Raw genomic sequence first — 26029 nt, 5'->3', positions numbered from 1 at the left:
CTTGTCATGAAAAGATCTCAAAATACAAAAATCCAACAATTAAAGTTAATTACCACAAATCTCTTTTTTTTTTTAATCACAAATTTCAGTTCTTTTTATCTATAGACAACCACTTTTGCTTTAGGAACTAAACTATACTTAAGTGATCTTAAATCCAAAGAGTTAATGAGTTAAAATTACTTAGAATATGATCAACTCTATAATAGAGGAATAGATGATGTTAGAGTGATCAATGTTGACTCACTTTTACGTTAGAAAATGGTAAAATTGAATGACTTTTATTTTAGGTTCTAAGCTAACATAATGTTAGTAAAGGTAAAGTGAAGTAATCATACTAGTGATTCATAATAGAGTTCGAGATTGGGAAAATTATACAGAAATTCATCTCTTAACTATTTACAACTATGTCAAATCATAATTTTGAATTATGTCAAACTAGTCAAATGAGTACTTTTAATATATTTTACGGATTAGAATTTATAAATTAGAAGTCTAGAATATATTTTTTAGGGTTTATGATTTATGAATTTGAGTCTATAATTTTTAAATTATGATATAAAATCATAATATATATAAATAATGATATATTAAGAAATCAGCACTTTAGGTTTTCATTATCATTTAAGAGCTGATTCAACAGTGAATGTATTGGGCTTCAGGCCCATACTCATAGTTCTTGATGCACCCAAAACTAAATTAAATTTTGGATTTGTTACCAAATGTGATAAACTACAAACTAAAATGGATAAACTATGAATCTAAGAAAACTATCAGAAATAATTTAAAAAATTATATAATCAACACAATTAAAAATACAATGTAAGTAGTTGATATAAAAGAAAAACAGTAATTATAACAATGGCTAGGGGATTATTCAGTCCCTGAATTTCATTTATATTGACATTTCCTTTTTATGAAAAAAGAAAGTTCAATATAATTTATATTTCAACAAACTAATTCATTTAGAAATTTCTTACTTTCACGCATTGGCATGGCATGCATGTAACACGTAACAATAAAAAGAAAATGAAAAATTTACATTTTTCAATTACCACGTGACCGTTTCAAACATTTGGATTGAATAAATTAAAAATAATAATTTATATCTTTTTGCTACATGTAGTAATTGTCACATCATATGTAAAATTTGTTCATTTCTAACGATATTGTTGCGTCACTGTTTCGATGATTTTTCTATTTGAATTGGCCGAAATGACTTTATTGAAATAAAAAAAAATCAATAATTTTTTGAAATAGACATAAAACTTCAGTGACCGTTAATATAATTTACCCAACAAAAGAGTTTTTGAAGATCAATTTACAAACTATGCAATCAATATCAATTCATAGACTGATCAATCATACTACTCTTTGAAAAGGGTGATTAATGGTCACGGGTGTTAAAAAGTGTAAAATTTAGTTATTATACCGTTAAAAATTGAAATTTAGTAGTCATAATATTAAAATTGATAAAATTAGTGCTCATGGATGATTTAATGTAGTTGCTTTAAAGGGTGATTAATGGATTTAAACCCGATCATGAGTGTATTTCTCCTTCCTGTCTCTACTGCTGACGAGTTGCAGAGAATGTTGAACTCCTTTTGGTGGGGAAATAAGAAGTCAGGGGAGAGAGGTCTAAATTGGATGGCCTGAAAGAGGTTGTGCGCACCTAAATTGTTTGTAGGCCTCGGGTTCAGAAATTTCACTGCATTTAACCTTGCAATGTTAGGAAAACAGGGATGGCGGTTATTCTCTAATCCATCTTCGCTGGTGAGTAAAATTTACAAAGCTAAATACTACCCTAAAGGGGATTTCCTGGGAGCCGCGTTAGGGCATTCACCCAGTTTCATATGGCGAAGCTTGTGGAGTTCACAATTAGTGGTTAGAGTAGGTGTAGGTGGAAAGTGGGAGATGGTACCCAAATTAATGTCTGGAATGACAGGTGGCTTCGAGAAGGGTCGAATGGTTTTATCCAAACACTAAGGATCGAGGGTCTGGAGAATTTGAAAGTTTGTGACCTGTTTATTCCCAATTCACGGGATTGGGATATTGAGTTATTGGAAGAATTATTTGAAAATAGTGATATACAGGCGATGAATAGTCTTCCCCCACGATCAGTCAGTGCTAAGGATTGTATCTTATGGCAAGCTCGCCCTTCGGGGAGATACACGGTTAAAAGTGCATATCGAGTGGCGGTTGGGATGGAAGGCGGGGAAAGACATCATGTGGAGGGGGCGTGGAAAGCGTTATGGACGGCTGATGTTCCGTTTGAGGTCAGATATTTCGGCTGGCAGGTTGCTCAAGGCTGTTTGCCGTCCCGTGTGAACCTTTAAAGACGTGGGATTCAGGTCCCGACGGAATGCGTGGTCTGCAATGGACAATAGGAAGATGATTGGCACCTTTTTATCGAGTGCCGAGAGGCGAGGAGGGTTTGGCAACTTGCGGGCTGGTTGGAGAAAGTAGTGGAAGTAGCGGATTCTTCAACTAATCTAGCTGAATGGTTTTGCAGGTACCTGTTATCTCATTCTAGTGCAGTGGCGGAAGGCTTTCTGGTTCGCCTTTGGAGCTTATGGCGGGCTAGAAACGCACGGTTATGGGATCACGAGACAGCCACGGCGGAGCAAGTTACATCAGCTGCTGTCAACTGTCAGAGGGACTGGAAAAAAGCCGAACTGCTACGCTGGGAAGCAGGGACCGCAGCGGGAGTGACTCGTGCTTGCATTCAGTGGCACAGACCGAACCCCAGTAGGTTCTCCTACTGTACTGATGCAGCGACTTTTGAAGACAACAGAACGACGGGCATCGGAGCGGCGGTTCGGGACTCTGAGGGGCGTTTTATTTACGGACGAGCTGAGGCTTTGAACTGCAATCCGCAGATCAGGGAATGCGAAGCTGTCGCCTTACTAAAAGTGATGCAATGGCTCGACGAACAGGAAATTCAATGTGTTACATTCGAAACAGATGCAAAAACTGTTGTCGATGCAATCAATTCGGCTGCCCTGAACGATTCGGAGTTCGACGACTTAATTGCACAATGTCGTGCAATCCTTATTACAAATGACACTTACTCTGTCAAGTGGATACGGAGAAAAGCTAACGGGTTGGCTCATGCAATTGCAAGGTCTTCTCGCTTCTTGACTTGTCCCTCATTCTTTCATTCTTTACCGAGTTTTGTTTCTACTGATTTGTTGAACTATTGACGTGTGTCGGCTCATTAATTCATTCATTCTTTATTGGTTCAAAAAAAAATGGATTTAAATCCGAAGCGAGAAGCTATAGAAGATGAAAGGATGGTATGGGAGAAAAAAAAATTAATATTAATAATAATAAAAAAAATGGTAAATAATTTATTAGTCCTCTCTTTTTTATCTAACATTGTTTGGTTCTCTTATTTTGAAAAACACATTATAAGATTTCTATCTCTTATCAATATTAATTATTTGGTCTTTCTGTTTATTTTTTTTTAGATTTTTAACCGTTATATTTGACATAAAGAGACAAACATAAAATAACAGGTAACATGACCATTTTGTATTTACTAAGTTTGTCTTAAAAGCTAAGATATGTTCGGTTAAAAATCTAAAAAAACTAGACAAAATGATCAAATAGTTAATATTGACAATAGATAAAAATCGTATAATGTGTTTTCCAAAATAGAAGGACTAAATAATATATTAGATAAAAAGGTAGGGACTAATAAATTATTTATCCTAATAAAAATGATGGTATGGGAGAAGTGTTAGAGATATAAAAGGTTCGATACATCATTTGTCTGGTAAATTACATACGTCGTGTACAACTTTTACCTGTTATCACATTTTGGTGTACAACCTTTAATTTTGCACACTAAAATGTACAAACTTCAGGTGACCTCCCACTAAAGTGTACACCTGATTATTATGATAGGTCAACGAAGGTCAACGCTGCCACATCATCATATTACCCTTTTAGCTTATTAAAAACGTGTCCCACCCAATGCGAAAAGAATTTTATACCCCTTTCAATTGTAAGAATTTTGAGTGGAACACGTTTTTAATAAGCTGAAAGGGTAAAATGATGACATGACAGCATGGACCTTCTTTAACCGGTTATAATAACTGGATGTATATTTTATAGGAAATCATCTAAAATTTGTATATTTTAATGTGTAAAATTAAAAATTGTACCAAAATGTGATAGCAGGTAAAGGTTGTACCAGTTATGTAACTTAGCCGTGAAGAGACTAACAAATAAAAGTTTTGGACATTACCTTCCCCGTTCCCGGTTCCCCGTTCCCATCAGGGAGAAACATACATACATACATGAAAAAGAAGGGAATGAAAGAGAATATGCTTTTTTCTGCAGTTTTTATATAATTAATTAGCGATTTTATGATTATCCAATATTGTATATTCAATTTCACGCATTTCTGTAATTCATCTTCGACAAAGATCTCTCCCTTGCTTTTCCTCCTCCCTTTGTATATACCTTTCCAACTCATTCTTTCTTCCTTCTCCCCATAGCGAAGAACGATAATAGAAGCAGAAATGTCTGTCGAGGAAGTAGTTTCTAATGGAGATTCATTTGAAAAAGTGAAGCAGAGGCTCAAGGACCGATCTATGGTGCATTCAATCTTTGCCTGTCATATTTGTTTTTGCATCTTCCAACGGATTCCTGGCGTGTTTGTTCGGTTTAATTGATCTGCGTATTTATGTTTTTGTGCAGAAAGTGGCTCAAACCAAAGAAATATTATCAAAACAAGCGATTCAGACGAAGGAGATCTTATCTAAGCAGGCTGTCAAGATAGCCAAACAAGCCGAGGAACATGAAAGCTTTCTTAGTAAGGTTTGCCTCTTTGTTAGACTTGTATTATCACTTCTTATATGATTTTTCTTTTAATTTTTGCATTGATTACTGTTTGATCATAAGCATTCCCTTCTTTGCCTATTGTATTCTAAGTGTTTGATATGGGGATTATAAATATAGGATTGGAATTGATTTTTTTTTTTTGCCGTTTCTTTTATTAGGTCACTCATTTTCTTGGTGTTCTTGGGTTTGGGGGATTTTGTTTCATCCTTGGAGCAAGTAAGTTTACTGTTATTGATGGAAGGATTATTGCTTTTGTATCAATCAAGAATTTTTCTGATTCTTTTGCTTGCACGTTGATGTTATTATCTTCTGTGCAGGGCCACAAGATATGCCTTATGTTTACTGCTTCTTTTATGTCTTTTTTGTCCCCCTTCGGTGGATATACTATCGGTTTAAAAAATGGCATTACTATCTTTTGGTAAGCTATTATGCCTTGTTTTTTCTTATAGTTATATGGATTATTTTATTCAAAGAAAAAAGGGACAGAAGTAGGAGTGGATTCAGGAACCATTGTTAGAATTCAACAGTTAATACTTCCAATAACTCCCTGGGTAGTATGACATAAGGTTCATATGCGCATTTATATGTGTTAGTAACCAAAGATTTCAATACTTCATATAACACAAACAAGAAGTTTCATAGAACATTGTTATTGTATATAGTTCAAGTTATATTGGAATCATTTTTATCAGCTAACATCTTCTCAGGTTTGAGCCTTATTGTTACAGTTGTTTTGGAACATTAAGAAATCTATCTCTATGGGTTCTACTGTTATACTTTATGTTGATATATATGCTCTTGCTATTCAGGATTTCTGCTATTATGCCAACACAATCTTCTTGGTTCACCTCCTTCTATATCCAAAGGATGAGAAGTTATTCATGGTCTGCTTTTCGTTTGCTGAAGTAAGAAAAAAGTCCCACCATAGCTCCCAATTTTTGGTTGATGGATGATATCTTTTTCTGATTAATCTTATTAAATAACTCTTTAGGGGCCATTAGCATGGGCAATAATTGTTTGGCGGTGTAGCTTGGTTTTTAGTTCTGCTGATAAACTTGTCAGTGTCCTTATACATCTTTTACCAGGTGAGTTTATCCTTCCTTTCTGGATTCATTCCAAGAATTCTTTAGAACAACATGATTTTCATTTGTAGTTATCTATGTATTTGGGAAAAAATGGTCTACATTTTTGGAAGGGATTATTGAATATTGAATCTCTGTTGACTATTCCAACAATGCTCTGGAGGGTTATTGTAACTGCATTGTGCATATGCTATAATGTTAGTGTTAATTTTGTTAATTTGAAGTCGTCATTGTAACATGCAATGTGAGAAAGAAATGATTCAATTGGAACCTTACTATTTGCTATCCAAGCTAATAGTTGTATGTCCAGCCATTTATCTTGCATTTGCTCGTGCCAAGTCTTATGATGTGGCTGTTCAAAGATCTTCATAGAGAAAGCATTTAACATGTTTTAATAGCTGACCAAACTAGTAAAAAGTTATCTAGTGCTTTTGATAGAGAATGTTGCTATTGTTATTTCTTGTTGTTTCTCATTTTGAGTTTGGTTGGCACTTCTAAGCATTGCTACTTGAGCAACTGGTGGACTACAGCCTAAATAAATTATGAACCTGATTTCTGGTTAATAGTTGCTAGCTGAGTATGGGTTTTGGTCAATAGTTTTTGCAGGCATATAGAGATGTTGCTTATCTAGAAGGAAAAAGGAAATGAATGAAGCACTCTGAATAAAACCATTTTTAAGACTATTTCTTACCCGGAACAATTAGTGAGAGTGACATGTTATCCTTGCCGAGTCAACAGCAACCATACCTCACAAATTGTAGTATCTTTTAGAGCTTTATGCTTAATACCTGCATTCATGTGAGTAATCATTCAAACTGAATTGCATTATTAATGACATAAAAGAGGAAATATATAAGCTGGAGTTTATTTTAATGCCCTGGGTGAAATAAAGCTTGTGCCCATTCTCTGCAAGTAGTGAACATAACTCGGTTCATAGTCCTTATCTAACACCAATTGCAACATCTCTCACCAAGTGTCATTTACCAGGGATACGGTCCATCAACATAGGGATGAAAATACAAACTTAAGTTTTATAGTTCAGATCGTTTGCAATTATCAACAAATCTCAGTTTCAGATTCTAAGAAAGCAGTTTTAATTGCAGGTATAGTTTTCTTCACAATACGTTGGTGGAATCCAGCAACCTTCGAGGCCATGCACCCTGAAGGAACCTTGCGCAGGGCATCATGGCCATATGTAGTAGAAGATAAACACTTCCTGTTGACTTGGTTGTTCCTGGTGCCCTTAGTTGCTTATACTCTATGGCAAGCACTCTATTTTCTCATTGTCTATGTCCTACGTAGGCAGAGGCTGTTAAGAGATCCCGAGGTCATGACTTCTTACAGGTAACGAAAGCTACACAAAATAAAATAAAAAATTATTGATTTCTCTTTATATGCATGATGGAAGTGTGTAAATTTTGATTAGTATAAATGTATTCTTATAATCTTTGATTAGAGAGCTCTCGAAAAAGGCACAGAAGGCAAACAACGTGTGGTGGCGTTTGAGTGGCTTACTCGGTGACCAGAACCGACTGCTCATGTATACTCTGCTGCAAGGGATATTTACTGTGGCAACCATGGCTTTGACAGTTCCGATTTTCTTGTCTTATGAACTTCATGTTGTTTTCCAACTACTCAAAATCTCAGCAGCCGTATGGAATGGAGGAAGCTTTCTATTGGATGTAATGCCAAGGCAGGTGATCCTCAAACAGAAGAAGAAATCAGAGAAGCAGCCAGCACCGTTTCAGCCAGACCCGTCAGGCAATGCAACGGAAAAAATAATAAACAGCACGGATTCTGAATGAGATGCAGGAATTCTAATATACTGTAGCAGTAGTTTCTTTGATGAGTGAAACATGTCTGCTTCCCACTGTAGAGATCGGATCCTTTGTGTTTGTGGAAAAAAAAAAATTAGCTGCCATAGCTTGTTGAGGTTGAATACTATTTGTTTTCAAAATGTTCAATAACTTTTTCTTTTTGGTGGAACTGTATAGTTTGACTAGGGAAAAGTATAGGATTAAGGAAGTCTATATGAACTGCTTACTCAAGTAGCCTGACATTAGCTGATTCTCTGGTTAAAATACTATAAGCATTCAAATTAGAGGTATTAATTCGGCTGAGACATCGATTGACAACTTTTCTTTTTCTCCATCGGATTGAATGTGTTACACACTGCTAGTGGATAAGGTTGTTCCTTAGAGTTTGAACTATTATTTCCAAAAAATTAATCATGATATAAGGGTTTTGTTTTTTAATCTGAAACTATACGAGGGTTTTTTTAACGTTTCAAGAACAGCAGAATAATGAGTGTTCGGTTAGAAAAACAAAATGCCTGCTGATTGTTGTATGTTCGGCTCATGTTTCTCTATCAGTAGTGAAATACTGTTTTTTTCCCAATCAAATCTGCTCATTACTTTGTCTTTCCGTTATTTATCTTAACCTTAGACGTAAACATAATATAGCCAATAGCTTTTATCATTATTATCATTAACATAAACAAAGAAAGGTTCCTGTTAGATAATATTTAGAGGCACTTGGCTGTTGAAACCTTAAAAACCATGTTGTTGGAGAGCTATATATTGTTCGGTAGGCCTTTTCACTCTTTTTCTCTTTTATTCTTTCTTTGTGTTAATTTGCTTGGATATAGAGGTGATGGATGAAGAATGTTATTGTTTGCTTTGATAATTGAAGCGTCAATATGCATTAGATTGATGCTATTATCTAGGAATTCCAGACTATGGCTTTGAACTCTTTTTCGAACCAAAATTGCAATTTATTCTTTAAATTGAGTACCTTAAAGTTAACGCAGTCATTAGTGTTTTGTCGGTTTCTTGATTGTGGGTTTTAAACCATTTTGTTAACTGTTTGCATATCACACAGAAGTTCCTTTTATCCTCTGTTTTGTGCACCATTGGCTTGGACTCAGTTCTCCTCTGTCTTTCCATTCTTTTTTCTTCAAATTTGCGAAGACCATCAATTCGTGTAAATGGATCATGTTTGTATTATACCAATTAACAAATTAGTATCAATATTAGATACATTAATCCTAGTTTAATCTAAAAAATTTATCATAATTGCATCAATCCACAATATCGTTTTCGTATTGTAAGATCACATAATTTTACTATCTCTATAATAGATAGAGGTTAAAAAAATATAAAAATGTGCAATGATATTTGAACCATTTTTTGTTATCAAATTAACTCTTTGAATTATCAAATTGACTCTCAATATTTGATCTGAAATTTATTTAATAAATTCTTAATCCACTTATATTATGTTCGATTCATGTACTATCACTATGAAATTTATAAAATATTCACATATAATAATTATAATTTTATTGTTTATATTAAAGTAACACCAACTCAATTCAAAAATTTATATATAAATTTATCAACCTAAAAGTGACTCCATCCTTTTCAGACCCTTAGGCTTTCCACCTCCCCCAATCCATCCCACTGCTTTGGCTATCCTTTTTTTATATATAGTTTATTTTTTTAAAAGAGGATAGCTTCAATAATGACTCATCTTTAATAAGACACAAATACACTAACTAAATTCGTATTGAATACACTAACTAAATTCGTATTGAATTCAGATAGTGTCCACAAATACCCTAAAAATAATAGTCCTACCGATTGAGCTTTTCATATTTTCATATCTTAATTGCACGCACTAGCAAATTTCATTACAAAATCCTATTTTCTAGCCACCTCAACTGATGGAAAAAGTGCCTTTTTGACATTTTACATATTAATGCATCAAGTTTTGCCCGAGTTGATTTGCAAGAATGAAAATTACAGTTACAGACCATGAAAAGTTGACTTTACTAGCCTCCTAATTCATAACAAATTTATCAGTGTTTCGAAACCTCAGGGCAAAAGAGGGGGTAGAATCATTTATGAAGCTCCTTGCAGTAGTAATAATTTCGTTATATACATTCCAAAATCTCTAATATAACCCACTAAAAACAGCATATGAGCAACTGCACATAATTTACGAATTGTTACAAGAGCTTCTCTCTTAGGGAGAATTGCCTCTGCTTGAATACAAAGAAAACAAGGAGAGCTGAATTTTCTTATCATTGATTGATTTACATGGTAATTTCTTTCTAGTGAAGTTTTCCCGAAAAGCAAACCCAGGAAGTATCGTCAAATGCAGAGCATTTCTACCATAATTGCACATGATATTTTCAAACAAAAATAAAAAACGGAACTAACATCTGACACCAAGGAAAAAAAAAAGACTACATAAGTACAATTTGTTTGCTTAAACAATGGCCTATAAAATGCGGCAGATGTTAGTTACACCAAGAAACCACTACAGCACCCAAAAACCAACCAAACCACTATGTGGACAAGGCTTGACTAAAAAAAATGAAATAATAAAAAAAATATGAAGGCAGCCTGTTGAAGGCCCTGACAAAATAGGAAGCACAATGGCCTCCGAAGATTACTCAATATCACATAATTTGTGATAATAGAGCTTCTGAACAAAATACCCTCTTGTTTAAATAACGCCAGGGAACGAGTGTTTGACCGACACCCAATATGATGATAGCCCGAGATAAATGCAAAATATATTTATACACATGGATGGTAATGAACAGTGAAGCTATATGCACAGGTCTAAACGCATTGTGTTCTCGCAAAGGACTCCCCATGGATACCCACAATAACAAGATTGGCACAGTAAGTGATGATGAAACATCAATCTGACCGCGGTAGCAAGAAAACGAAACCAGAGTTCTCGCGAATTAATGGTGGCGGATCAATATCTCCTATGTCTACTTGTTGCATTGATTTGGAGATGTCATCCACAGTGAACGGTATACTGCGTTACGTTCAGATAGTAACGAGGATTAGATATTGTATTGTGTTTTTTGTGCTCGTGTGTGTGCTTGTGATTTGCATATATATAAATGCAAAAGAAAATAATAATGGTCAAGTTGTACCTTGAATCATCATCTAACAGAAAAGAACTGCTGACAGCGTTATTAGAGTCCTCAGTCATCAGGACTCTCATGCTAGCTATAACCTGTAATCCAAGTTGTTTTAGACCAAAAAAGAACATATTTGTACGAGTTTAATACAAAAAACATGGGTAAAAAGTTAAGCACTTCCCGACAGGCCCCATAAATCAACATTATCATACTAATTGAAGGGAAACTCACATCTGAAGAAACACTGTGTGTCCCATATTTGTCATCCCAGTACATAGTGCTGATTCTGTATAGTTGCTGTATGCTCAACACCTGAAGAAGCAGCAAAGAAAAAAGTATAACATAATATATTTCATGAGAACAAAAGATGAACAAAACGGGGAGGCCAGCATGCAATCAAGAAGCTGATTGAAAAGATAAGAAGTACTAACAGGGCAAAGTTCTTTTGTAATTTCATTCAAGGTCTTCTTTGGTTTCTGATGTATGACCTGATAGAAGAAAAGGATCAGTAAAACAGTACATATCGGTGCATAAGAGAAAATGAGAAAAGCTGGTACAAGTATTACAAGGAATCCAACAGCCTGTCTTATATGTTTCAATTCATCCCAAGCAGAGCCTGCAAACTGAAGAGATAGAAAAGATGTTAGGTAAATGTATAACAAGACTGAAGGACATAAAGATGAGAAACACTTACTTCCTCGGTTGCCTCATAGCACCACTGCTCTAATTCAGCTAAACCCGCTTTCACATATTCTCCGTTACTGAATGAACAACACTCCCGCCGCAACAGAAGACTGGAGATACATATAGAAAAAGATAATACGTGAATTGCATGAAAATGACAATGTTTACTAACACTTCATGATCAAACAAACTAATGAACAGAAAGAGAAGGCAGGAAGAAGAGAAAAGTGTTGAAAGCGTTCACCTATTGAATAGCTGAACATTGATGAATGAAAATATTTGAGTGAACACTTTACGCACCAAGAAGGGAGGCACCTGCAAAACAGGAGTCAAAGAATAATGCAAAACAGGAGTCGAAGAATGATTATTCTCAAAGGAAAATGTTGTTGACATTCTGTACAAATCAAGTTACTCACATAATTTGCTTTCATTATCATCAAATAACTGTTTAAGCTTTTCACGATACTCTGCCAGTGAGCGATTAAAGCTTGCTGAGCAACAGCATTAGCATGAGCACGGCCTTTTACTAAACTTGCCCGTGAAGTTCTAGGTGCCTGCATTCATATTCAAAAGATGTCAAAAGAAATAGGCTCATGCACACATACACATGCATGCATGTGCACATTAAGAGAGAAAAAAAAAAGTCAACTTAGTTCTTTGTTTTTAAAGCATTCGATCTTTTTAGAAATTTCAAGGAAGAATAGTATTAATTGGAGCATGTGCATTAAGCAGGAACCTGAATACATAATCCAAGCATTGGAGATATCTCTTTCTTCAGATTGTCTCTCATCATTCCGTATATCTTCTCAAGGAAGGCAGTAAGTTGTTGCTTAAACAATAATGCTGGATACTTGGCCTCAACCTGTCGCAAATCATCTAGTCTACTAAGCGCTCTACCATTAAGAAACGAGAGTCCAGCACTTTGAGGAGATGCCCGTAGCCCCTATAATCCACATAAGCAATTAGAAAATATGAGGGAAAAATTGATTCACAAGGCAATTAAGAAAGAAAAGATTGATTTTCACTTGAGACATCCTCCCAAAGAGAGAAGCAGATGATGTTCTGCGCCGTTGAGGGGTTAAGCTGGCTGCTCCACTTGCTTTGAGCGTATGTTGGAGGAGCAGCAACAATGCAGATGAATTAGATAACCAATAGGCTAAGACATCATTGTTATCTGCGACCTTCAAAAAGAAATCAAGGTTGCTGACATCAATCAAACATTCATAACCACACAAGATTCAATTTCCCTCCTTTACAGAAAAGGAAGAGTACTCTCTCCCCACCATTGGACTGTAAGATACCTCTATCGCTGAAGCTACTGTTTGAATAATACGATCGAACACACTGGTTCTTTCAACTTCAAATGATCTCCACTGAAGAAGACATTTGTATACAATGCAAGCAGCAACTGGCTTGCCCCCAGAGAATCCCAAATTTTGTGATATGCACTTGATCAGTAGGTCCTGGTTCTCCTGAAGAAATGTAAATTCCCAAAAACAAATAAGGAAGAGATTATGACCTTGAGAACGTCAGAAGTGAATGCTCAAATGGAGAACATATATATATATATATATATTCCCTTCTTCAATTAATTGATCAATTCATCAATAAAAAGTTTTTTTCCTGCAAATTATAGCCAATTACCTGCTGCTTTTCATTGAGAGATTTCTGCGGCTTCTCCTCAGATTCAGGTTCACGTGCATGTGATACAGCAACCACCATATCCTAGAAGCACAGTAGAAAGTAAGAAATAATCTATAATAGAGCCAATAAAACGGTGAGAGTGAATTTTTGCGTTGTCACAAAAGAACTAATCCCCTTACTGATGGATGTTTTGTTTCTCCATTCGCAACATTCCCATTCTCTGGAGTTCTCTGTTATTTAACAAATGAAATAAATCCCCATGAGATTTTCAGGTCAAAGTGCAAGGACAAATAACTACTGAGAAGATATTTTCACCTGTATAATTATTGTTTTTTGCCGAGAAGAGAAGGATTTTCCTGTTGGTGATATGGTCAGTGCTTGCTGACGAAGAACTTGATTCTCTGATTCTGAGTTGGAGAGTTTCTCTTCTAACCTGAAATGTAAGCAAACTGACTTGTCGAACTTTTGACTTATAGTGCAAATCAAAGCATCTTTGCAGAGAACACATACAGTGTGTAGATATTATCAAAATCAATTGAAGGTCAGTAAATGATGAGTAAAATAGGTTCCAGAAGACATAATAGCTTCAATCATAGGTCGCGAAGTATATACCAAAATGACCAGACAGGAGTGGAAATTTTTTGACCGAGTTAATTAGCACAAGTCCATTATCTATGTTGTATGACAAGGACAAACAAAATTTTATTGGTTCTTATTTTAGCACCCATGCAGTTCCGTGTTCATAAGCATTAACAAACCTCTGTACCGACTCCTGAAGTTGATCAACCTTCTGCTCTGTATCTTCAAGTTTCTTTCCCAGTTCTGAGTTTTTGGCCTCAGCATCCTCTTGAGCTTTTCTTGCTTCTTCTGCTGCCTGCCTTTCTGAAAGCAGCAAAGCCTGGAAAGCAACATATATTCATCAGGTCTCAACAGACAATAGAAATAATTTCAAGGTAACTTTTAATTAGCTTCTAATATCTTAAAAGAAAACCGATAACAAGAAAGGTTCATGTTCCTGATTGACACATTAACCAAAAATATTATCATGTCCACAGAAACTTGGGCACCAAGCCCACAGGCTGCAAACTTGCCCCTTATTTTGCAGGATTAGAAGCACAAATGCAAAGACAACTAATAAGTTTCAGAAGAAAGGAATTCAACAAATCAGAAGTAGATCCATCGAATTTACATGTTTTCTTTTAGAGCAGCATGAACTAATCTACAGTTAAGGTTAATTTGCATAATTTCACAGATCTGACGAGGAAATTTATGTTGGCTTAAATTCAGTAATAACTATGAATATTCATTTCAGGGTGCATACCTTCAAACTCTCTACCTCGGCCATCAATTGTTCAATTTTCTCCGTGTCTTGAACAAGAACAGGGGTTTCCTGAATGACTGGAGGTGCCTCTTCAATAGCTTTCCGAGCTGCTTCTCGTTCTTTGATTACTCTGACATTTGCTTCTTCTACTTGTATTTGCATTCCATGTAAAGCTTCCTGTAATTTGGCAATTTCTTGGGCTTTTTCCTCTTCCAAATCAGTCTGTAATACAAATGAAACAAAATTGAAGAATAGTACAAGGAAGGCCATCTCACTGGTAGAATTACAAGGTGAAAAGACATACTCTCAATCTCTTCTCCAATTGCAACCTCCATGTTAGCTCTTCTACACGCTTTTCTAATTTGTCTTTCGCTTCTTTAAGGGCACCCGTTTCTCTGGCAGCCTGGAAAAATAACATTATTACTACTATCTATATTCTTCTTCAAAAAAGATATCTAATCTGCTAAATACTTTTTTGAAAATAATGCCAAATTAAGAATTTGATCAAACCATTTTAAGATTTCTAAGCTCTCTTCGAGCAACCCTTTGCCTCCAACCACATTGACTAACTAATGCAGCCTTCTGAAGCCTCTTATAGTAAGAATATGCTATGTGGGAACGCAATTGTGCCTGCAAGTCATCAAATGAATAGAAGTAATCAATCATTTATTCTTCTATATATATATTTTAAAGAAAAAAAAAAGGAAATCAATAATTCTGAAACTCCAAAATGTAGTTTAGAAACTGTAGCTTCTTTTCACTCTAAGATAACATAAAAAAGATATGGAGATTGACCTGGATTGCAATCGCAGCTTTAGTTTGCTTTCTGAATCTGAATTCATCACGAGCAGTCATTGCTCTTAAGCCAGTCTGTATCATAATTGTAGACAAGTATATAGTCAAGTAGGATTTCCTGGCTGTGTATAATCTAAAGTTCTTCTGAATCTTCAGAGCTGCAGCCTCCCTTCTCAATTGTTCAAATAATTTGCGAGCCAATACACCTGATTGTAAGAAGCAATAAAAAGGGTATAATCTCAATAAGATTTCCAAGAACAAAGACAGTAAAACACAAATCCATGCACGGGTACAGAAACAGATAACTATTCGTAGAAACTAGCTTCACAACATTCCCTTCTGAAGTTAAATGACCCAATTATATAAACTTTCTTTCAACGTAACTACATGTTTCCTGAGCCAACTGCATTTATTCCAACTCTCCTCTTGCATACACACACAACTTAACATAGAAAGAGAGAACGTCTTATGCAATAAACTGCCACTACAGTCAAGAGACATGCGAGCACTCAAACACAACCACATATTCAAACACAGACCAGCATACATGTGAATTTATACTTTGTATTTGGACTACAATGCTTAACTGTTTTATGCCACAGCAAAATTTGGACAGCAAATCATGACACTGAACACATCACCAAACATATAAAGATGTGCACTAAAATAGGGCAAAGAAAATACCCCGGCAATGAGATTGCAAGTGGATTGCAGCTCGCCGGAATGCAATGAACTCCTTGCGTGCAATGTATGTGCGTATCTGTCTTTGAATGGTTCTAGCTGCATGTCCAAGCACTTCTGCTCTTCTTGCATCAAGTTCAGCCATCTGACCAGCCCTGAGGAAAATCTTCATCTTGCCTACCTGTGAAATAACAAAGTTTCCTCACAATTAGAAATCAGAGTCTGTGCCAATCAAAACAAAAAAAGATATGGATAAAAGGTAGGAAATGTGGAAAATATATGGTGGTAGTGGATGGATAGGTTAGCCCCTGGAATCCAAACAAAACAGATCAAAGTTTGGGTCTTCAGTTCATACATAGATATTGCAGCAGTTCCACTTGCATGGATTCAGAGATTCTTAAGAAGCCTTAATAGAATTGGTGGTGGTGGCTGCGATCAGCTATTGGTAATTTTTGTGATTGAAGCTGCCTCAAAACTAAGAAATTCAATCTCCCAGCATATCAACTAAATTTTTTAAGCATCAATAACTACATTTTGAAATGCTACCATATAATTATTGGTAATTTAACATTCGAAGGTAGCATTTGGGTTTGGGGATCCACATACACTATTTGACAATATTATGATGAAATAAGACTAGTTTGTTGGTACTTTAAACCAAAAAGCCCATAATATCCAAACAATTGCGAGCAAAAAATTGACATCTAACTAGCAAACACTAGCTGGTCTTCACACCCAAAACATCTCAAATTACTTCACCATAAATGGGGAGTATCTATTTAATAGCTCACTGCCCTCCTACTCCCTTTTTGCAATTTAACTCTTACAAACAGAAGCTGGACTGCTTGTGGCTTCACATTCAGAACACACAAATAACTTAAATTACACTTAAGTGGTCATGAATTCATGTACCACAAGATACAGTGAAAGCAAATGATAAATTAATCTAGTACCTGCAAACAGTGAAATTATTTAATGTACAGAGGCAAGCTAAGTCAGAATAGACCTCTTGTACCAAGCACATCGGATTTCCTTTCTAGTAGAATACAAGGACAGAGTTTACACAATATTTTATTACCTGATAACCTTTCAATCCCATTTTATCAAGAATCATTTGGCAAGCAACCTTATCATCATAACTGCATTGAAAGAAGTGATGAAAGCAATTGGAGAAAAGCAAACTGGGAAAAGAGAAGGTATGCTAATAAAATTTATCCCCTTAAGTTATGACTCACTTTCCTTCCAAAACTTCTGGAGCAAGAACACCAAATCGGAGAAGAAACTCATAAAATGTTCGTCTTGTTGGATATCCAGCACAGCTGATTCTGATTGCCTCAAGAACACCCTAAATAAATGAAAATGGTAATGATAAACAAATGATGGCCAGAATTGAAAAGACAAACATTAAATCTTATGGGCCTGCAAAGGTTGGGGGGGAGGGAGAATCAGCAACAAATATTAAGCTACAGCCTCATTATACTTACACCACAACGCAGTTGCTGAATAATATTAATATTCTCAAAAATCATAGGCTTGAGGACATTATTTGGCTTCACACATCTGATATAGTGGGGCTCGGTCGAATTCAAGGTCTCCATCAAAGATTGCAGTTGTAGCTGCATTTTTCAAAAAATACAATATCTTCATAAACATGACTAAAAGCCTGAACAGCATATAAAAACAAGTTCCTACTCTGAGCTAGCCTATTCACAAATCCTCTGCATCTAAAACACATCCTATGATAGCAACATGCATGAATGTGAATTTCATAAATGGTATTACCTCCATCAGTTTTTCAGTGATTGTTAACATGATTTGGAAGTTATTTTTCTTTTTAATCAAAATTGGAACAAGCTGATAACAATGAATTACTGCAGGACACATAATCTCACCACAAATAAATGAAAAAGAATGTGAAACAAATTTATGCCCTTTGCATGGAGATGTAAATTCCACCAAATTAGAACTAATAACGAATTATGTTGCTTAACTGAAACCTACATAAAGACCAAGAATGGTGAAATAAAGCAAAAGGTTCGCACAGTAGTCTACCTATTACAAACTTCACATGTTATGTCCCAAATCATTAGTATTCTATTCTCTACCTTTTACAATGTCCCATTAACACCTAAACAAGCTGTTGCATCACTTATGCTGTAATGGTGCAACCCACAGCCATTCGGCATCACCAATAATTATTATTAATTTATTTTTGAGAAGGAATATAGAACAACCATTCTGTATGCTGAAGTCAATAATTTCAGATCAGTTGATTGATTCTGTTTATTATTCTTACAGTTGGAGGTTTATCTGGTGGGTTGTAAAGCCTTGACATAAAAGGAATTGCTCAACCCAAATGAAATTAAATCAAGATACACTTTAAGTTGAGTCGAAGTAAGACAGAATATTTGGAGTGTAAGTTTAGCGGCCATAGGAGTAGGGAGGCAGGGACAATCACCCTAGATGGGAGAGTTGTTCAGGCCTCGGATTGCTTACGGTATTTAGGATCTATTATCCAAACGGATGGAGAAGTAGATGGAGATGTTGCTCATAGGATTAAAGCTGGTTGGTCGAAGTGGAAGAGTGCTACGGGTTTCCTTTGTGATCCCGGCATGCCTAATAGATTGAAGGGAAAATTCTACCGGACGGCAATTAGACCAGCATTGTTATATGGTACGGAGTGTTGGGCAGTGAAACACTGCCACATCCATAAGATGTCGGTGGCGGAGATGCGTATGTTGAGATGGATGTGTGGTCATACGAGAAAGGACCGGGTGCGTAATGAAATAATTAGGACAAAAGTAGGGGTCACATCTATTGAGAATAAAATGAGAGAAAACCGACTAAGGTGGTTTGGCCATGTGAGATGTAGAGCGCTTGATGCGCCGGTTAGGAGAACCGAAGAGTGGCAAAGGGATGTAGTGGTGAGGGGTAGGGGAAGACCTAAGCAAACTTGGAGGAGGGTGATCGAGAGTGATATGAGTTTACTGGGAATTGAGGAAAATATGGTAGTGGATAGGACGGAGTGGAGGGAGCGAATCTGTGTCGCTGACACGACTTGATTTTCACGGTTTTATATGATGGTTCATGTTAGCCGACCCCGAATCATTTCGGGACTAAGGCTTTGTTGTTGTTGTACACTTTTTCATTTATAGATTTAAGACATTTATTTATTTATGCACTGATCAAATGTTCTGGCCCATCAGCAAAGGGTACAGCCATCGAGCTATCATCTCCACCAAATAAATTAGTTAATGCCTAATGGCAATAACTTTATTTTTTAAGAAGGCTGGAGAGAAACTAAATCTTTAGTACCTTAAAGCGTGATCCTATGGAAGAAAATTTGGAGGATTTTGATGTATCCTCTTGAAGTGGAGGAAAGAGACTAGCCACAAAGGAGCACTTTGAAGCTAACAGGAGATCCTGATGCTCTGCCACTATATAATCCTTGTTTTTGTCAAGGAACTGATCAGCCAGATAAGTCACCTGTGGGGAAAAAAAAAATCATGAGTATCTTGGCATCCATTGAAGTTTGAACAACTTAGAAAATATGTTTACCTCCCCTGCATAGTGAGATATGGTAAAACTAGTGCGAGAAAGCTTAGGTTTGATAAATCGCTTGTGGTTTTTATAGGTCTGAAACAACTTCTGCGCAAAAGTTTCATGTGTGGATTTCGGAAACATGCTGTATGAAGCAGTCAAACGTACTTGAGTCAGTCTTTGACATACAAACTCAGCAGTAGTGTGAACAGTGGTTCCGTTACCTCCAGAAAAGAACATAGATATATTTGTAAGGGAAAAAAAGGATCAAGTGCGAATCAAATATACATACCAGGCTTCATCTAGAAGTGCGATAATCCCCCCAGGTTTCTGCAACATATTTAAGAGAATAATGGGAAGATTTTTAGACCATGGACAAGTAGAATACGAAACTAAATCTAATTTATTGTCAATATTGTTCCACTGCATGGTCAATAATATTATTCTTCAAACAAATAAAAGAAAAACATGAATGAAAAAGACTGCAAGAAATAAGAGTGCAACACCTTTTCAATCAGATCCAAGACATCTTGATTATCAACAAACTCTATGTAGCTCCAGTTTATTTCTTCCTTTGTATATTCCTCTTGCTCCATCTTAAAGACATGCTGAACATATACCATCAACATACAGTCAAAATCAGTAAAGCCAATGGTATAATAAGATGGTAAGAATAATGTGAAACAGTGCCAAACCTGATTGAAATGCTGTTGCAGTTTTTCATTGGTAAAATTGATGCAAAACTGCTCAAAACTATACATGGAAAAAAGTCAAGCAATAAGGTAAAATAACACAACCTCATAACTTTTAAAATTTAATGGCCTACCTATTGAACTTGAAGCTTTCAAAACCATATATATCAAGAACTCCAATTAACTGTTTCGAATTTGGATCCTGCCCAATCGAACTATTGATTTTGTCCACAAGCCTGAAAAAAATTTCAAATACATACCCACTCAAAATAAAGAAAGATGCATGTGAACATGATCTGAAATATAGATTAAGCTACAGAAAGCATCTTTAGCTGTCCTTGATAACCAGCCAAGTGCCCAAAAGCATATGCTGCATATGAACCACAGCAAAAATAAGTTCCTCACCAATCAAATAAGCGAGAATAGATTGTTTTAGCCAGAGCATCCCGGCTACCTAATGCACTAGTAGGATCGAGAGTCCTTGTAATAACCTCTTCTGGAGTTACCATAACACGCTGAATCAGGGCATCTTCTAAGCTCTTGGCATCACATCTATGGCACAATATACAAAATGTTCAGACGCTCAAGAAAATAATGATCTCCAATGTATCAACACTCTAAGAAGGAATATGTAAGAACCCACCTGAGCAGCTCTGCTGTTGCATTGAGATGGAACCTAGATTTCTCATCCTTGATAACAGATGAGTCTATTTCCACTCCTTTTGAAAATTCAACGTTTCCAAGGTGTAGAATAGCAGCTACGACCCTAAAAATTGCATCCTGAAAACAGGGAATCCATAGTTCATAAGTATAAGCATGAGCATCGCACTAATAAAAACTAATGGGAGACTGACCTGCTCTTCTTCACTGATGCCAACTATATCCATTGCCCTTCTAGTTGCGAGATACTCTTCAGCATCATTTACTCCATCCAACTCATAGCAGTTAGATTGATTCAAGTAATGGAAAGATTTAGGGTTCTCCAATTTAAACTTCTCTCTTTCCTGCAATAAGGGACAAACATTAGTCATACAAAAAACAAAGAAGCTTCAATGCAATTGGTGTTGGGACAGATGTGAATAAAAAGTTAAAGAATCAATACCTCAGGTGGGGCTGAACAAAGAAGGTAGAAACAATGATAATTTCGCTCAGGAGATGAAATTTGGCAAACCCGAGACCTTTCGAGTAAATAAGTTCTTATAGCTGCACCAGATATCCTTCCATTCTTGTCAAATTGAATCTCAACAAATTTACCAAAACGACTGCATTTGATGCCAAGATGAACAGAAAGAAACAGTCAGATAATGATCAAGTAAAAAAACCTAATGCAAACATCAGTCTGAGAACCATCTCTAACAAGTTCCGGAGAACACATCCAGAAGAGAATGATGGGAAAAATTAAAGAGGTTCAGATACAGGAAAACAACTACCAATAAGGATGACTGAAGCACAGAAGTACTGTTGCATCAGCTAGAACTAAAGAATAATGGCAAAGTTCATACTTCATATTAATGTTGCATATGCAATTAATTACGTATGAAAAGGAGATGCAAAGTAATGTTTTCAACTTAGTCAACTAAAATCATTCGATCAAGATTGACTAATCCTTGTTTCCACATTTGGAAATAGCTTCTGCCTCGAGGAAAAAATGTATGAATCCTGTATAAACTCTTAGTTTATTAATTTGTAGGACTTTTTGTTCAGTTGAACCTCCAGATTAGATCATGCACCAAAGTACTTATCCCTTTAGTCAAAGAGTAAAAAAGTAGTCACCTTGAGTTGTTGTTCCTGACAGTTTTGGCATTACCAAACGCTTCAAGAACTGGATTCGACTGCACAATTATTTACAGAAACATCACATCAGAATCACTTCCTATTTAAGAATTTCACGTATAGAAGATTCACAAATCTGTAGATCACAGGAAAAGGTCAGAAAGATTCTCATCTTACTTCTAGAACTTGTTGCTCAACAGTTCGTCCTTCAACACCAGATCGACCACCCAAATATGCAAGATACCGCATGAGCATCTTTGTTGTCTCAGTCTTACCAGCACCACTTTCACCACTAACTAGAATTGAGTTGCTTTTTCCTTCCTTGATCATTTCTCTGAACAAGCATACCCCAGAGTTGAGAACAAGCTTGATAGGACAATGTGAAATTTAATTGAATCACAATTGGTTACCTGTAGGCAACATCTGCAACAGCAAAAACATGTGGGCTGAGCTCTCCAAATGCAGCACCTTTATATTGTTCCATCATGTGAGTGTCATAAAGATGCGGTAATCTTTGAAATGGGTTGATTGCGATTAGTATATTTCCAGTGTATGTCTGTACAATAAAATTGATATGTTTACACCATAAAATGAAAAACTTTTTTTGCTGAATCAGGAACTTTTTTGATGCCATATTTACTACAATATACCAATTATAAGAGAAAGTTCAGAAATTATATTACGTAGATCTCATTAAGTTCATATCTGGCAGCCAAATTATTCAAAACTCCTGGTTCATGCAGATATGATAACTTCGTCATGTCATCTACACCACCAGGAGGAGCTTCGGTATCCTGGGGAAACACTTTGGATATTTTTGCAACCACCTACAAAAGTTTTTGTCATTTGAAAATCATAAAGCTGTAAAGTGGGATTCAATTACAGAAGAAAAGACAAGAGACAAAGAAGATATAATAATCATATATGTCCAAATGGAATGAAAGAAAATGGTAAACAAATCTCAAAATAGATTGAAACAGCTGCCAAGGAGTTCTCAACATGCTTAAAACTGCTGTTGCATAAATGACACATTCTAGGCATATGATTTATGTATTACATTTCTAACGCAAATAAGCATATTAATCTGAATCATTAATAACTCACTGTTTTTCCATGTGTGGTATGAACGTGAACTTCTTCACCATTTATTTTAAAAACCTCCCCATCTATCCATGCAAGCAGTGGATCTTCAACCCAGACATGAGAACCTACTATAATGTTAACTGCCGTAGCCTGCAAGAAAATCACAGGAGAAATATCGAAGAATCAGGTACATATTCTTTGAAGAAAACAGGATTTCATTTCAAGTGAGATTAGTCAATGAACAATACGTGTATAGCCTCTACAATTCATTAACCTTTTCATGCTAAAGGTTAAAAAATATCATAGTAGCACAAACTGCATGTCCAAAAGGGTCAAATTACAAGCACAAGCAAAAATTGACTTTCAACCATACACAAACACGAGGGCGCTTCAATGAGAATAGTAATACTTTCTTGCAGAAACTCACAGGGTAATATAGTTCTACGAGTTGAGATTTTCTTTATACATATAACCTCCATAGTTACAATGCATCTTCATGTTATTGCCATATCAAGTGCACTGGTGCTCAAAGATGAAGTAATGAAGTGCTAATATTCACATTAATAGGCTAATCAAAAGCGATAAGAAACCACGGGGAGGAAGAGAGAGTTTAGAGCAAAAAGAAAAATAACGTGAAAATTTCCAGATTCTGGGTACAAGTCATATTGGCACAAAAGTACTAAAGCATTTCTACAACTAACTAAGAGCCTATTAGCTTACTGTGATGTCAATTCAGCAATCAAATTGCAGAATGAATTCCCCAAGTTCAAAAACACTAAGTGATGATACACCATTGCACCGCATTTGCAAGAAATATAAATTTCTAAGTTACAGAAATCAAAATTTCTTAATTTGCAACTATGGCGGCCAATCCCAATAGCATTAGCGACATCAGCATCTTGGCTTCTACCCATAAATGATCCATGTCTTTCCATAAACCAAAAAATAAATGCCCAATTATTATGGAGCTGGAATAATTACAAGTATAAGCAAAGCAAACCACGTCGGGAAACTTAAATGCCATTTCAATTCACCGTTTTGACCAGTTCTATGTAGAACTCTGATAGGATTCTAAATAGCCTTGCAAAGATATGACTACTAATCTAACAAAATTATATCGGAAGAACAATTCACTAATCGAAATCTACGATTCTCAGTATTCAAAAAATGACATATCCTGTTATCTAGTACTGCCAAGTGATTAAGCAGACTTCAAATGAAACCAAAAAATAAATACACTGCCAGAATTTGAGCGCTTAAAATACAAAGTTCGTACTCCGAATCACATCTCAGAAGCAAACTCATATCCGATTCAACTAAACAAATCAACTAGGCAAAAAAAGAATATGAACCAATCCAGAAATTAAGACACGTTTCCAATTCTTTAGTTTACCATAGCGATCCTATACTGCGATCTTCTTTCTCTCTCAGCTCATTAGAAGAAAAACAACCGAGTCAAGGAGAAATGAGACTCAGCGAGTCCGATCGGATGAACTTCGTCTCTTTCAGTAAATTCCGAAGCTCTCTCTTCTCTTCTGCTTCTTAATATTTCCGTCTTTCTCCTTCTTCTTCTTCTGCTTCGTCCGGAAAAACAAAAACAGGCGTTTGAATTCAATTTCAGCTGGAAAAGAAGATGATAAGCAGAAGCAAACAAAAATATTTTTCACGAATTTCGCCTCTTTTTCAAACTTTTGCTTCTTCGTTATTTGATCTTAAAAAAAAAACACAGAAAAAAAACTTGATTAAGAAGAAGTTTATAAATATATATACCTAAAATCCAAGCTCTTAGTTCTCCGTTTTCTCTCTGTAAAATTCTGGTCAAGTGGGGTCTACTGCTAGTACACACAGCGGCGAGAGACTAGTTTTGCATTCGTGGTCGCCATAAACAGTGGATTTGTGTTCTAAACCCGATATTACAGCAAGATTATTATGTAATTATATTTGGCTGTTTTTAGTCATGTAGTTGTTCTTATTTACTGAATTTGCCATCCATCCATGTAGTGTGCGAGAAAAGAAAATGATACAATCTCTAAACTGGCCTTTTCTCAAACTCAAATATCACAAATAATGGCAAAGGAAACGTGCTCGGTGTCCTCGGTATCTGCGAAAGAGAATAGTCACTATTACCGGTGGTGAATATTTTTACGGACCAAAAAATTATTCGGTAGTAAATAATGATAGAATCGAAATTATAAAAATATATTTTAATCATTTTCGCACTTGAATCAATCCAATTAAGAGATTATAATTAAATTTTACGACAATATCTTTTAAAAACGATACACAACTACTTATATGGTAAATACTTCTTTCTTTCTTGCTACATACTTTAATGTGCCATGCATTTTACGTAATTATGGCGGATTAAATTCAAAACTGGAATTAGAGTTGAATTCTATATTAGGAGCACTATAAGAATAGATCAAACTTCTTGACCTTTCGGTTACAAATTTATCCAAACTGCACTAATTTCATAGTCTTATAATTCAACGGTTTCAATTTACATTTACAATTAAAACTAAAGACTGAATTTTAGTAATCTTAATCCTAAACCAAACTGAAGAGGGAAGACAATAAGTCAATCAGAGTATTAAAGACAACACCAGCAAGAAAAAAACACGAACAATGAAAATAAATGAAAATGTGAGAGTGTTTTTTTATATATGGAATGGAGTTTCGTCTAATTTTGAAGAGGATAATAGAGTGAATGAATAAAAATTTATTGTGAATAAATATATGCATATGTTATAATATTTTTTTGTTTCCTTTGTTAATTAACGACAAAAATAACATCTTTTAAAAAAACGACAAAGAAACGTAATTGCAAAAGCAAAACTTCAATCAGTAGAGACACGCGCGACAACAGCTCTACTTTATCGTTGATAAGTGGGGACGGCTTCCTCTCGCCTTTGAATCGGTCACTAACTACGTAGATTTAAAT

General features: G+C 35.6%; 2 protein-coding genes across 2 annotated transcripts; one reads left to right on the top strand and one right to left on the bottom strand.

Moving 5' to 3' along the window:
* Nucleotides 1-4277: 4277 nt before the first annotated feature.
* Nucleotides 4278-8052, top strand: LOC136203555 (glycerophosphocholine acyltransferase 1). The gene is made up of 8 exons (XM_065994741.1): nt 4278-4601; nt 4705-4824; nt 5007-5064; nt 5166-5266; nt 5658-5753; nt 5840-5933; nt 7034-7274; nt 7387-8052. The coding sequence occupies exons 1-8, from the start codon at nt 4527-4529 to the stop codon at nt 7733-7735; spliced, it is 1134 nt and encodes a 377-aa protein (XP_065850813.1). The 5' UTR covers nt 4278-4526; the 3' UTR covers nt 7736-8052.
* Nucleotides 8053-10136: 2084 nt separating this feature from the next.
* Nucleotides 10137-24986, bottom strand: LOC136202515 (myosin-17-like). Its single transcript, XM_065993177.1, has 40 exons — nt 24859-24986; nt 24482-24662; nt 23110-23238; nt 22689-22832; nt 22416-22561; nt 22183-22339; nt 22006-22064; nt 21335-21494; nt 21087-21236; nt 20876-21012; nt 20638-20784; nt 20367-20468; nt 20236-20293; nt 20047-20148; nt 19833-19870; nt 19559-19685; nt 19316-19486; nt 17485-17616; nt 17236-17345; nt 17079-17139; nt 16004-16181; nt 15320-15525; nt 15035-15154; nt 14829-14927; nt 14525-14746; nt 13962-14101; nt 13519-13636; nt 13383-13433; nt 13204-13284; nt 12861-13031; nt 12585-12740; nt 12296-12502; nt 11976-12113; nt 11804-11874; nt 11570-11669; nt 11442-11498; nt 11307-11363; nt 11107-11187; nt 10888-10970; nt 10137-10766 (listed from the first exon to the last, which is right to left on the bottom strand). The coding sequence occupies exons 2-40, from the start codon at nt 24482-24484 to the stop codon at nt 10643-10645; spliced, it is 4593 nt and encodes a 1530-aa protein (XP_065849249.1). The 5' UTR covers nt 24485-24662; nt 24859-24986; the 3' UTR covers nt 10137-10642.
* Between the last annotated feature and the right edge of the window lie 1043 nt (nt 24987-26029).

This window comes from Euphorbia lathyris, chromosome 8, assembly GCF_963576675.1.
Source record: "Euphorbia lathyris chromosome 8, ddEupLath1.1, whole genome shotgun sequence".
NCBI classification, from domain to species: Eukaryota; Viridiplantae; Streptophyta; class Magnoliopsida; order Malpighiales; family Euphorbiaceae; genus Euphorbia; species Euphorbia lathyris.
The sequence above is the reverse complement of the archived record's forward strand: the minus strand, read 5'-3'. Positions and strand labels throughout refer to the sequence as shown.

Bases quoted from the DNA above. Each gene is read 5' to 3' on its own strand.
- LOC136203555 (XM_065994741.1), top strand. From the start codon at position 4,527: ATGTCTGTCGAGGAAGTAGTTTCTAATGGAGATTCATTTGAAAAAGTG. The intron at 4,825-5,006 runs GTTTGCCTCTTT...TTCTTTTATTAG, and splicing joins ATGAAAGCTTTCTTAGTAAG to GTCACTCATTTTCTTGGTGT. The intron at 5,267-5,657 runs GTAAGCTATTAT...CTTGCTATTCAG, and splicing joins AATGGCATTACTATCTTTTG to GATTTCTGCTATTATGCCAA.
- LOC136202515 (XM_065993177.1), bottom strand. The intron at 22,562-22,688 runs GTAATATAATTT...TTTATTGTACAG, and splicing joins ATGAACTTAATGAGATCTAC to ACATACACTGGAAATATACT. The intron at 12,503-12,584 runs GTGAAAATCAAT...TGTGGATTATAG, and splicing joins TCTTTGGGAGGATGTCTCAA to GGGCTACGGGCATCTCCTCA.